This window comes from Oncorhynchus masou, chromosome 12 (genome assembly GCF_036934945.1).
Source record: "Oncorhynchus masou masou isolate Uvic2021 chromosome 12, UVic_Omas_1.1, whole genome shotgun sequence".
Classification (NCBI taxonomy): domain Eukaryota; kingdom Metazoa; phylum Chordata; class Actinopteri; order Salmoniformes; family Salmonidae; genus Oncorhynchus; species Oncorhynchus masou.
Window position 1 is genome coordinate 61336258 of NC_088223.1, and position 11628 is coordinate 61347885.

General features: G+C 45.3%; 1 protein-coding gene and 1 pseudogene across 3 annotated transcripts; one reads left to right on the top strand and one right to left on the bottom strand.

The window, feature by feature from the left end:
• The first annotated feature begins 481 nt into the window (after positions 1–481).
• Positions 482–7974, top strand: LOC135550569 (RING finger protein 214-like). Of its 3 annotated transcripts, none has more exons than XM_064981502.1 (15): positions 482–735; positions 852–1026; positions 1121–1180; positions 1428–1568; positions 3192–3325; positions 3415–3483; positions 3600–3696; positions 3857–3945; positions 4049–4139; positions 4260–4355; positions 4455–4726; positions 6184–6301; positions 6633–6782; positions 6908–7009; positions 7231–7974. In XM_064981502.1, exons 1-15 carry the CDS (start codon positions 689–691, stop codon positions 7291–7293), a joined length of 1704 nt encoding a protein of 567 aa, XP_064837574.1. In that variant the 5' UTR covers positions 482–688; the 3' UTR covers positions 7294–7974. The 3 variants fall into 3 exon arrangements, with proteins under 3 accessions (XP_064837574.1, XP_064837575.1, XP_064837576.1); XM_064981503.1 differs by having other exon boundaries at positions 6950–7009; XM_064981504.1 differs by lacking the exon at positions 6908–7009.
• A 70-nt stretch (positions 7975–8044) lies between these two features.
• Positions 8045–9533, bottom strand: LOC135549184 (apolipoprotein A-I-like; annotated as a pseudogene).
• Between the last annotated feature and the right edge of the window lie 2095 nt (positions 9534–11628).

Genomic DNA, 11628 nt, shown 5'->3' on the forward strand with positions numbered 1-11628 from the left:
TATCTCCTCATGCACATGCTTCACTCAGGATTAATTTAACAATTAGTTCAATCAACTCTTGAGTTATCACCTGTTCTGAAAATGAAAACTCTTGAGCTTAACAGCTCAGAGTTCGTCAACCCAAAGTTCAGGTTTAAAACTCAGTTTGTTAAACCTGCTTTCTGAAACAGGGCCCAGGATATGGATTCCATCAGTGGTCTACCAACAACAAATAAATACAGTAAATGCATCCCATGACATTTTCACATGTAGGCCTAACACTTTTTACTATGAAACTTCTGTAGTGGTCATGTAGGAATTACAATTTACATAATTTGAAGCTACATTATTTGTCTACCAATCATACCATGTTTGCATACCTTCACAACAAACTCACCTCTCTCTGGACAACATGAATCACAAGAATGTCAAAATTATGAATAAACTAATTTGGACGGCGCTTGCGCAAGCGTAGCAATGATCTGCGTGTGTTTACCCGGAAGTGCACGTCATCAAACGTGCAATGTTTATAATTTTCCAACGTGGGATGAGGAAACAGACAATTCAAAATATGCATTGGCCGTTTTTAATGACTACTAAGATGTACGTTGTCATTTAAGTTTCAGTTTCCTAACAAGCTTACCGCTGTTTCATTTTCATTTGTAGTCGAAGAAACTAACTAACTAACTAGCGAGCTAGCTAGCAAACGATGGACGACATCGACTGGGGATTGGCGCTGGAGGAGGACATGGCGCGGTAAGTGCGGTGACTGTTATCGTATGGGTAGTTGCTTATGAGGAGTGGGTGAAGACATGCTGGTATATCAAGAGCAGAGTACCTCACGAAATATTTACCCTAGCTCTGTCTCCCAGCGAAACCTCCGCCACGGGAAACCCTGAGCAGCAATACAACCCCATGTCCAACCAGTCCAACCCCTGGTCCGAGCCTGGCTACACCTCGGAATCTGTAGGGGAGCTGGACAAGCTGGCCTCGGGAGATGGACAGCATGTCACTCACAAGAAGAAGCAGGAGGGGCAAGGCGTTCAGGTAGTATACGTTGGTATAGGACAGCAGTAATTTATGAAAGTGAATCGTGAGCATATGTGACGGCAAGTAATCCTAAGTGTTTGGTATCTTGCAGACAGACGCCTGGACAGCAGACAAAGATGTTAACACCGATCTGGATTGGGAGTCACTGATGGTAATGTATTCACTCTGGGTGCATACCTGGGGCAATTATTATGGTAACACACACAACTTCTGTGTGTCACAGATGTTGACAACCTTTTTCATTTTTACTTTCTCTCCTTACATTTCTCCTCTCTCTTTCTCCTCTTTCCACCCTCCCTCACTCTCCTTTCCCTATCTTTCCTCCCTTCCTATTTTTCTCAACCCTCTCTCTCCCTCACGCTCTTTCTCCTTTCTTCCCTCTCTCTCTCTCTCTGCAGCGGTCAGTGGATGAGTACAGCACCCACCTGGCCATGCAGTATGAGGAGCTGATGAAGCACCAGGAGGAGGATGAGGCTGATCATGGCAGCCAAGTAGACAGTCTGGTGCAGAAGAAGGATGAGGGGGTCCACCAGCAGCAGGTCTGTTCACACGTCTCTGTACTGTAGGCTACATACGGTGCATTTGGAAAGTATTCCGACCCCTTGACTTTTTCCACATTTTGTGTTACAGCCTTCTTCTAAAATGTATTAAATAAATACAAACGATCGATTTACACACAGTACCCCATAATGACAAAGCGATAACAGGTTTTCAGAAATGTTTGCAAATGTATATATTTTTTTTTAAACAGATACCTTATTTACATAAATATTCAGACCATTTGCTATGACACTCAATTTAGCACAGGTGCATTCTGTTTCCATTGATCATCATTGAGATGTTTCTACAACTTGATTGGAGTCCACCAGTGGTAAATTAAATTGATTGGACATGATTTGGAAAGGCATACACTTGTCTATATAAAGTCCCACAGTTGACAGTGCATATCAGAGCAAAAATCAAGCCATGAGGTCGAAGGAATTATCTGTTGAGCTCCGAGACAGGATTGTGTCAAAGAACAGATCTGGGGAAAGGTACCAAAAAAGGTCTGCAGCATTGAAGGTCCCCAAGAACACAGTGGCCTCCATCATTCTTAAATGGAAGAAGTTTGGAACCACCAAGACTCTTCCTAGTGCCGGCCATCCAGCAAAAATGAGAAATCGTGACCCGATGGTCACTCTACAGAGCTTCAGAGTTTCTCTGTGGCGATGGGAGAACCTCCCAGAAGGGCAACATCTCTGCAGCTCTCCACCAATCGGGCTTTATGGTAGAGTGGCTTTACGAAAGCCACTCTTCAGTAAAAGGTACATGACAGCCCGCTTGGAGTTTGCCAAAAGGCACCTAAAGAATCTCAGATCATAAGATACAAGATGCTCTGGTCTGATGAAACAAAGATTGAACTTTTTGCCCTGAATGCCAAGTGTCACGTCTGGAGGAAACCTGGCACCATCCCTAAGGTGAAGCATGGTGGTGGCAGCGTCATGCTGTGGGGATGTTTTTCAGGGACTGGGAGGCTAGTTAGGATTGAGGAAAAGATGAACGGAGCAAAGTACATGGAGATCCTTGATGTAAAGTGCTCAGGACCTCAGACTGGGGTGAAGGTTCACCCTCCAACAAGACAACACAGGAGTGGCTTCGGGACAAGTCTCAATGTCCTTGAGTGTCCCAGCCAGAGCCCGGACATGAACCCGATTGAACAGCTCTGGAGAGACCTGAAAATAGCTGTGCAAAGATGCTCCCCATCCAACCTGACAGTGCTTGAGAGGATCTGCAGAGAAGAATGGGAGAAACTCCCTAAATACAGGTATGCCAAGCTTGTAGCGTCATACCCAAGAAGACTAGAGGCTGTAATCGCTGCCAATGGTTCTTCAACAAAGTACTGAGTAAAGGGTCTGAATACTTATGGAAATGTGATATTTCAGTTGTTTTTTCATATAAATGTACAAACATTTAAACTGTTTTTGCTTTGTCATTATGGGGTATTGTGTGTAGATTGATTAGGGGATAAAACAATTGAATCCATTTTAGAATAAGGCTGTAATGTAAGAAAATGTGGAAAAAGTAAAGCAGTCTGAACACTTTCCGAAAGCACTGTATAAGCCTAATTGTTTCATTACGTCTTTGGGCTTATAACCTGTGAGTGACAACATTAATATTTTTAGGCGCTGCTGGACAAAATTGAGTCCCTGCATGTGAAGCTTCAGCTGAACTGCCGCAAGACCACCCGCAAGAACTTTGCGGTCAAGAAGCAGGAGCTCAGCATGGAGAAAAGCAAAATGGAGGAGGAGAGGAACAGGTAAAGGAGAGAAAGTGAGAAGGTGGAAAAAGACAGAACTGTGACATTCTGTCCTGTCAGCCATGTTCCTCTGTTTGTCCCTTTACCAGACTGTCTCAGGAGCTGGAGGAGACCACCAGGAAGCTGGCTTTGCTGATAGAGGAGCAGAACCAGGAGAAGTAAGACACTAAGCCACAGCCCTACCCCTACACTTATAACATAACTATAGACACCACATACTAGTCCACATTATTTCGCTATACAATACACCTACACCTACTGTGATCATCTCCAGGCTGATGTGGGAGCGGGAGCTAGCAGACCTGAACACTGAGATGGAGCATCTACAGGAGGAGTCAGAGGAGACCACACAGAGAGCTCTACAGGAGGAGGTCAGCCTGTACATGTTTATTAACTCAATAAGTCAACCATCACAACCCTATGACCATGAACGTTCACTCTCATTCACCTATCCACACTTGTCTCCATGGAGTTGGATTTAAAGACAACCAGGGATTAACGCTGATTTGTATTCTGATTTATGTTCAACAGATTGCGGCTCTGGAAATGCAGAGAGATGTGACCATGTCTGAGGTGGACGACTGGCTGAAAGAGGCTGACCAATACATAAACACACTTGGGTACTGTACTGAGCATGACCTTATGACCAAAGCTGGATATCGTCTGTATATTGTAACTTCTCCCATAAAGGCTGTTGATTGGTTGTGTTCCCTCTGTCTGCAGGTTAGACTCCTCCCAACAGCAGCACATGCACCACAGGCTGGAGTGGGAGAATAATGTGGCTGTGGTTCACAGCAGTTTGGCGGGACTACAGGTGAGGGACAAGAGAGCGGCTAGACTGCGTTAAGAACTCCACTAGGGGGGTTGAACTGCCCCTAGACAACTAGGGGACTTTATTGACTGTCCCCTCTCATCCTTTCTTTCTCTCTCCCAGAATCAGTTCAAAGATTACTTTCACTTGCTGCAACAGGGCCAACCAATGGAAAGCCTCCCTGGAATCACATTACCACCCTTACCCCAGGTTCCCATGGTGTGTGTGCAATTGATTCTGACGAAGACAGTCAATGCCAGGTGGACTTGTTGGTGAGTCTGATGATATGCACCCCGCCCCCCTTTTCAACATTTCCAGATGGGCCCTCCTAAAGCCGTGGGGATGACCTTCACATCCCAGCAGCACCACCGTGCTGCTTTCACAGCCCCAGCCAGAGTAACCCCCCCACCTGCCCCCTCCTCCACTCCCCCTGCCTCTGCTCTAGCCCAACACCCAGCCGCCCCACCTGTCTCCCAGTCCACCACTACCATGGCCTCCGCCCAGTCCCTGCCCTCCAATAACCCCCCCGCTGCTGGCAAACTGGACAATCTGCTGAAGAGACTGGGAGACAGATTTCCACAGTGCAACAGGTGAGATCAAAGTCTGTCACTTACTCTGAATGTACTGCTCAGTAAAAGATCTTGCAGACTATAATCAATACGGAGTGGCTGCGGTTCTAGTTTTTCCGGAACCTGACTTGCCGCGGCTATAACCTGACTTGCCGCGGCTATAACCTGACTTGCCGCGGCTATAACCTGACTTGCCGCGGCTATAACCTGACTTGCCGCGGCTATAACCTGACTTGCCGCGGCTATAACCTGACTTGCCGTGGCTATTGATACAGAGATTACGTAGCTGCTTCTGCTCGATTTCCGGTTATTTTTTCAGGTGGTGTGTTAGGCTACATGCAGCTATCATGTTGTATGCAGAATACATGAGCGACATGTTCCTACAAACTTTTTTTGTCTGTTGTATATTTAGGCAAGCATATCAAACAAAAGCAAGACATACAGGCAGTAAAAAATAGTGATTATTTTCTCATTGTCATTGCAAACGTGGGCTAGTTCTTTTTTCAGCAACTCTCGCTACGATAAGGCTGCATAACTATGAAGATATTCATCAGAGATCGTAGGCAGTCTAAAGCGGTAGTTAAGAATAATAGTGTTTTGGGCGACGCTAAGCGAACCCATAGTCAGACTGGTTTCCGGTCCGGATACACATGTTCGGGTTGCCGGGAACATCTGGCGGCCCAGAGGTGGAACCGATGGGTACGTGCTTCTACACCTGCATTTCTTGCTGTTTGGGGTTTAAGGCTGGGTTTCTGTACAGCACTTTGAGATATCAGCTGATGTAAGAAGGGCTTTATAAATACATTTGATTTGATGCATGATCGTTGAGAAGCGAAGTAGCAGTTAGTAGGGACTGTGGTTAAAACGCAGATCATCAACTCAAATGGGGAGTTACATTGTTTTTTCATGAACTCTGGCTAGTGGCTACGAAATGGCAGCAACTATAAAAATGTTCCTACATTATCACACAACGCTGATTGTTTTTGCTCCATTGTAATGTGTAGGGACTAGGGCTGACCTCAACTATTTGACTGGTCGATTGTTTGATCGATAGGCTGTTTGTCGACCAAGATTTTTTATATATATATATAGCACACGAGACACCGGTCTTATTCGCGCCCATCTCTGTGAACTAATCCATTGCCGAGGCAGAGACCGCGGGGATGGCACAGTCAAAGAAGGGGAGTGTGGCTGCACAATGGACTTCTCTCTCCAGAATGCACTCTCTCTCACCAATTTGTGCACATTCATTGTTTCATAACTTTATTGTATAAATTGTTTGCATTTGATTGTTAGTGTATATCAATTCCCCATTACATATATCACCAGTAGGACATTCACCACTAATTCCTATAGCACGTGCACAGAACGTGATCCGGATCCTTACCTTTGACAACGTTTTCCGGGAGTAGGCGAAAACTCTGTATTGGCAGCCACGGTCTCATTCTTTCAGTTTACCTCCCTCTCTCTCCCTCCAGAACCCAGCTTATGTCAGTTCTGCAGCAGATTAAGAATTCTCGGGGCACCATGGCTGGCATGTCTATTGATGACGTCACAAAGCAGGTGGCACAGAGACTGGCACAAAATGAGAAACCGGTAGGACAGTCATTAACACTGAGACGCACACACGTTCGTGCACACACCAACACAGTCTAAACCAGGGTTCCCCAACAGGCCTCCACACAATACTGTTTTTTTTGGGGGGGTGCATTTTGCTTATGTGATCATATACAAATGTAAGCAAGGTTTGAAATTAATGTTTTAATTCAAATATAATATCTGTTTGGGCTTCTTGCAGTCAATCTGCAGTCACAAATGATTTACAATTATGGTCCGGCCCCCCTACCCACCCGCACAAGAAAAAATTGGCCCGTGGCTGAATCCAGTTGATGATCCCCGGTCTAAACCTAACCCTTATCCTCCAAAGGCACCAGGGCCTATCAGGCCTCCCTCTGCAGACAGGGGCGTTCCTGGCTACCCAGACCCAACCCAGCGCCCTCCAGGACCCATCCAGAGACCCACACATCCCCCTCAGAGACCTGTAGTGGCCCAGGTCTTCCAGACCAGGCCCCCACAGGTACAAACCACTACCAACCTGCAGAGGGCACTAACAATCATAGTTAGAGCATTTTAGACTTGGGTGACGAGATGTACATGACTCTTGTGTGTTTGCCTATTGATGTACTGCTTGTCTCTCGCCAGCCTGTGGCTGTCAGTAATCGTAAGCTGTGCTTGATGTGCCAGAAACACTTGGAAGCAGACAGCCAGCACCCCATGAGCTGTGCACACACTGTACATAAGGATGTAAGTCCTACACTAAAAAAAGCACTTATATTACTGCAAACTACAGTGTTGATGAGGAGGTGAGGCCTACCCTAAGACTTCCTCATATTGTACACAATACTAGGCGCAATAAGATGATGCTTCCTTTTTTACATTGCTATAACCCTGAATCTACATTCTTAAACTACTGAGGCACTTTTAGCTGATGGAAAGCTGATGATTTGCCTCTGTCTGTGTTTCAGTGCATCAGTGTATGGCTGCAGTCGAGCAAGTACAATGCCTGTCCCTTCTGTCCAGCAAAGTGAGAGGAGTAGCCGATAAGACCGAACGGAGAACACAAGACATGAAGGGCAAGAGGAACACTGATAACGTTCTGGTCAGCTTCACAGAACTGAAGTGGGAGATGGTGGAATATGATTTTCACCTACACAGAGCAGTCATGGTGACTTATTACTATTCACCTATGTGACACAATAAACACAAGTCATTCATATTATTCATCCCTATATCTAGACTTTATGTGAATCATTTAGTACATCTTGTTAAAGCAACTGCAGTGATAATCTGGCACCGACCAGAACTTTATTTTCTCTTTTTTTTAACATTCCTGATTTAACCCATAGGGATATCATGTTTGTTATGTATGCCCTTTTGAACAAGCAGTGTGTTTCTTGATACCCTCTGACATAATTATATCAACTGTTACATGCATGTCATTTCTAACTACCAAGCATTTTCTATGTTTATAATGTTTCTAACTTCCACGATTCTGTGTAAAATGTTTTTTTCTATGTCTAAAAATACACTAAAGTGTTATGTTAATAAGTGCCTTACTAAAAGTCACATATGAATTATGACTCATTGAACTTAACTTGTTTGAATGAGCAGGAAATACTTCAGTGGAAGGGAAATAGCAATAACTATTTGGACTTGTTTAATTAACACGTGATGTAAGAGAATGATAAAATAAAACCATTACACCAGTATTTTGGAGACCTTTTGTATTTCATTGACAAGATGTCTGGAGTAGAGATCCAAGGATCATATTTGATCAGGTACAACACGTTTCTTTCACCAAGCATGACACAGGCCATGTTCATGTGGATAGAATCCCACTGTGATTTATGCCTTCATGGCCGTGGAGACGGTATCATAGAAGGTCATGAACCTGCTCTTCAGGTCCTCGAAGTAGGGCTCCAGCTCGCTCTGAAGGTCAGCGGTGTCTGGGGACACCTCCCTCACCGACAGACTTCACAAGCTGATCCCTGTACTCCTCAGTGTAGGGGGTGGCCAGATTCCTCCAGACGATTGGTCAACTTGACGCGGACTATCTCAACCATGGGGAACAGCTTTGACTTGGTCACCTCAACGTTGACCTCAACCTTGGCGCGCATCTAATTGACCAGCTCCTCAGGGTTCTTGAAGACGTACTCCTGGAAGATGGGCTCTAGCTTCTCGCTGTACACCTCAACATACTTTTGGAGGACCTGCTGCAGCTCCTCACTCTTGGGCTTCAGCTTGGTGCAGAGATTCTCAACATCAGCCATCACCTTTTCACACACCTGATTGGAAGTGGAAGCGGTCTGGGTATACTCGTGCAGCTTGTCGAAGCTCTCGGCCAGCTTCATCCTGGGGGGAGAGGGGGTGGACAGAGGTGGAGGGTAAAATGAGGGAGAGACCAGTGCAATACATTGCTATGATGGAAAGAAGGATGAGGGGTTGTTGGAAAGGGAATATTAAGGCAGAATAATCTGGTGAAAGTTAACAAGTGGGAGCTATGTGTTTCTTTTACTTGTACTCAGTGTATTCAGTCCATCCAGGTGGTCCAGGGTCTTCCGGATGGTTTCCTTCACCTGAGTGAGGTACTCTGGTGGCTGCCTTGATGTGCTCCATCTGGGAGGGGGCATCATTCTGCAAGGCCTGGGAGTCTGGTGGGCGAACAACCACATGACAGACCCAGGCTTTAGCTATAGTGCTCAGGCCTCCACACAAGACTGTGTTATGATTTATAACATTAGAGCTCATATTGACCTACTGCCAACAAGAGCGACGAACTTCATGGTGACGGCCTGAGAATGAGATAGAGAAGGGGAGGGGCAGATAAAACATGTGAGAAGCAACAACTTAACATTCAATGTTTCACACAACCAAAAACAATTTAACTCTACCAAACATTCAAACTCAAACTTCAGAGTACAAAAAGCAAGTTGCTTTTTATGCATTTGATCCATATTTCAAATTCTAACACATTTCTTTCCAAGAACCGAAGTTCAAAAATAATATCTGATGTCTTTCAGCAACTTTCATCTGGTCCTTCAATTCCTCATATTGGTCCTTCAATTCCTCACATTTTATTCCTTTTCTCCTATGTTGTCTGTCTCCCATGCTTCCCATAAGTCCCATACCTCCCTATGAGTGTCCCAACGAGGCTCGTTTTCTCTTACCTGGGGGGTATGGTCCCTGATCAGATGTGTGTGTGCTGTCTTGGACATGGACCTCAGCCCCTCAGTCCAACTGTAGGAGCATGTCCAAGGGTCAGAAACTAAGAGGGAAGAGGAGGGGGAGATGTTTTTTTACAAAGTACACTTTTATGAGCAAACAGACAAACACCTACATGTACATGCGTGGGTTACTGGGTTGACCTAATGTTACCACCATACGGTGCAGGAACTGAGGTTACTATCAGTCATCTGAATGTCAAAGTCTTTTTCTGGAAAGACTTCGACAATGTGTTTCTGGCACATGCAATCTAAGTACATCAATTGTAAACATTAATAATGACATACTTTACATATATAGCTGGATATATTCAATATCCCTACATGCCCCAATGTTGAACATCACACCAGTCATCATAAAGAATTTTTGTTAGATCCATATACAATATGTTTAGTAAGTACATGTAAATGGTTATGTAATCTGACTGGATAGGAAACTTGTCATATCATTTGATATTTGCATCATCCTATTGACAATGAGACCAGAAGTAGCCACTTGTGGCTATCTGTCCACTGTGGCCTTTGAATCTTTCTGGCTACTATGTGTGACCCATAAAGCCATCATAGGGCCATTAGATCATTGCCTCTAAAACCCTAAGGAGTAAAATAAATGCCTGAGCTGCGTTTCTTCTTTCTGTTCCTGACGAGAGAAAACGTTTTGGGTGAGATTCTCTTCTGCACTTTTCAACCAATCCAGTAAATGTGGAGGAGGAGATGGACTGTCGCCTTGTTAACAGTGAGGGATACGTTAACGCCCAAAAGCAGAAGTCGTGTCACAAAAAAAACGAGAGCATCCGGATGTGTCCGGCCCTGCCGAGGGTAATCCAACCCTATTGATTGTATAAACCTATTGGCCACTACACCATGTGGACTGGCTCCACCCCCAGTTTGCTCTCAGTAAAGTGTGTGTGTGTGTGTGTGTCATCCTTGGTGAATGGATGCTTCCTCTGTCTTCTCATCTTGACCTTCTGCCTCTTGTTTCCCCTCACCACCTCTCAATACCCCCTGTACCCTCGGAGTTGTGTTGAGCTGTACATGGGTCTAAACCTGGTGATGAGGTGGCAACATGGATATGTTTTCGTGGTATCACTGCTGTGTCATAGGCCTTGAATAAGGTTCAACCAAGGCCTTATGCCTTTTAAAGGGTAAATACATCATGTAAGCTGTAAGGTCTCCCCTTTAGGAGACCTCTGTGTGTGTTTTAAAACCTGTTTTGAGTGTTGTGGCCTTCAGACACTATCAGAAGACGTCTAACATTCAGACTCCTCCTGTCTGGATCCCACCGTGGTTATCTGGTTTCCCGAGGACACAAAGCTGCCACAGACTTGATGAAACCAGCCCCGTCAGAAGATGCTTACACTCGTTCACATCGTTATGACTCTATACTTGTGATGAAAGGTCAAGTTTCGGTCAAACCCACTTGAGTTTTTACTTGCTGATAAGATGGTTCCTGCTCTCAGGGGGAGGTCAGATTTATTAAAATGTTGTTGCTAGGGAAGGTTACGTAAGGGGGATTGGGGAGGCTACGTAAGGGGGATTGGGGAGGCTACGTAAGGGGGAATTGGGGAGGCTACGTAAGGGGGAATTGGGGAGGCTACGTAAGGGGGATTGGGGAGGCTACGTAAGGGGGATTGGGGAGGCTACGTAAGGGGGATTGGGGAGGCTACGTAAGGGGGAATGGGGAGGCTACGTAAGGGGGATTGGGGAGGCTACGTAAGGGGAATTGGGGAGGCTACGCAAGGGGGATTGGGGAGGCTACGTAATGGGGAATTGGGGAGGCTACGTAATGGGGAATTGGGGAGGCTACGTAATGGGGATTGGGGAGGCTACGTAATGGGGGATTGGGGAGGCTACGTAAGGGGGATTGGGGAGGCTACGTAAGGGGGATTGGGGAGGCTACGTAAGGGGGATTGGGGAGGCTACGTAAGGGGGATTGGAGAGGCTGTGTGAGTTACAGGATGTCTTAAGACATTTTGCAGAACTATCATATACTGTTAAACTGTACTCTATAGCCTACAATTGTATTACTAAAAGGAGTATTTTAATACTTCAGAGTCTGTGTTTCCATTACTAATGTATGTTTGATAATATAGACCGGATCATGTTGAAGAAATGGACCAACAACCTATACGCCCTGTCTTA

Excerpts from the sequence above, each read along its gene's own strand:
- LOC135550569 (XM_064981502.1), top strand. The coding sequence starts at position 689 with ATGGACGACATCGACTGGGGATTGGCGCTGGAGGAGGACATGGCGCG. Across the intron at positions 6,783-6,907 it reads TCCAGACCAGGCCCCCACAG|CCTGTGGCTGTCAGTAATCG; the intron begins GTACAAACCACT and ends GTCTCTCGCCAG. Across the intron at positions 7,010-7,230 it reads CACACACTGTACATAAGGAT|TGCATCAGTGTATGGCTGCA; the intron begins GTAAGTCCTACA and ends TCTGTGTTTCAG.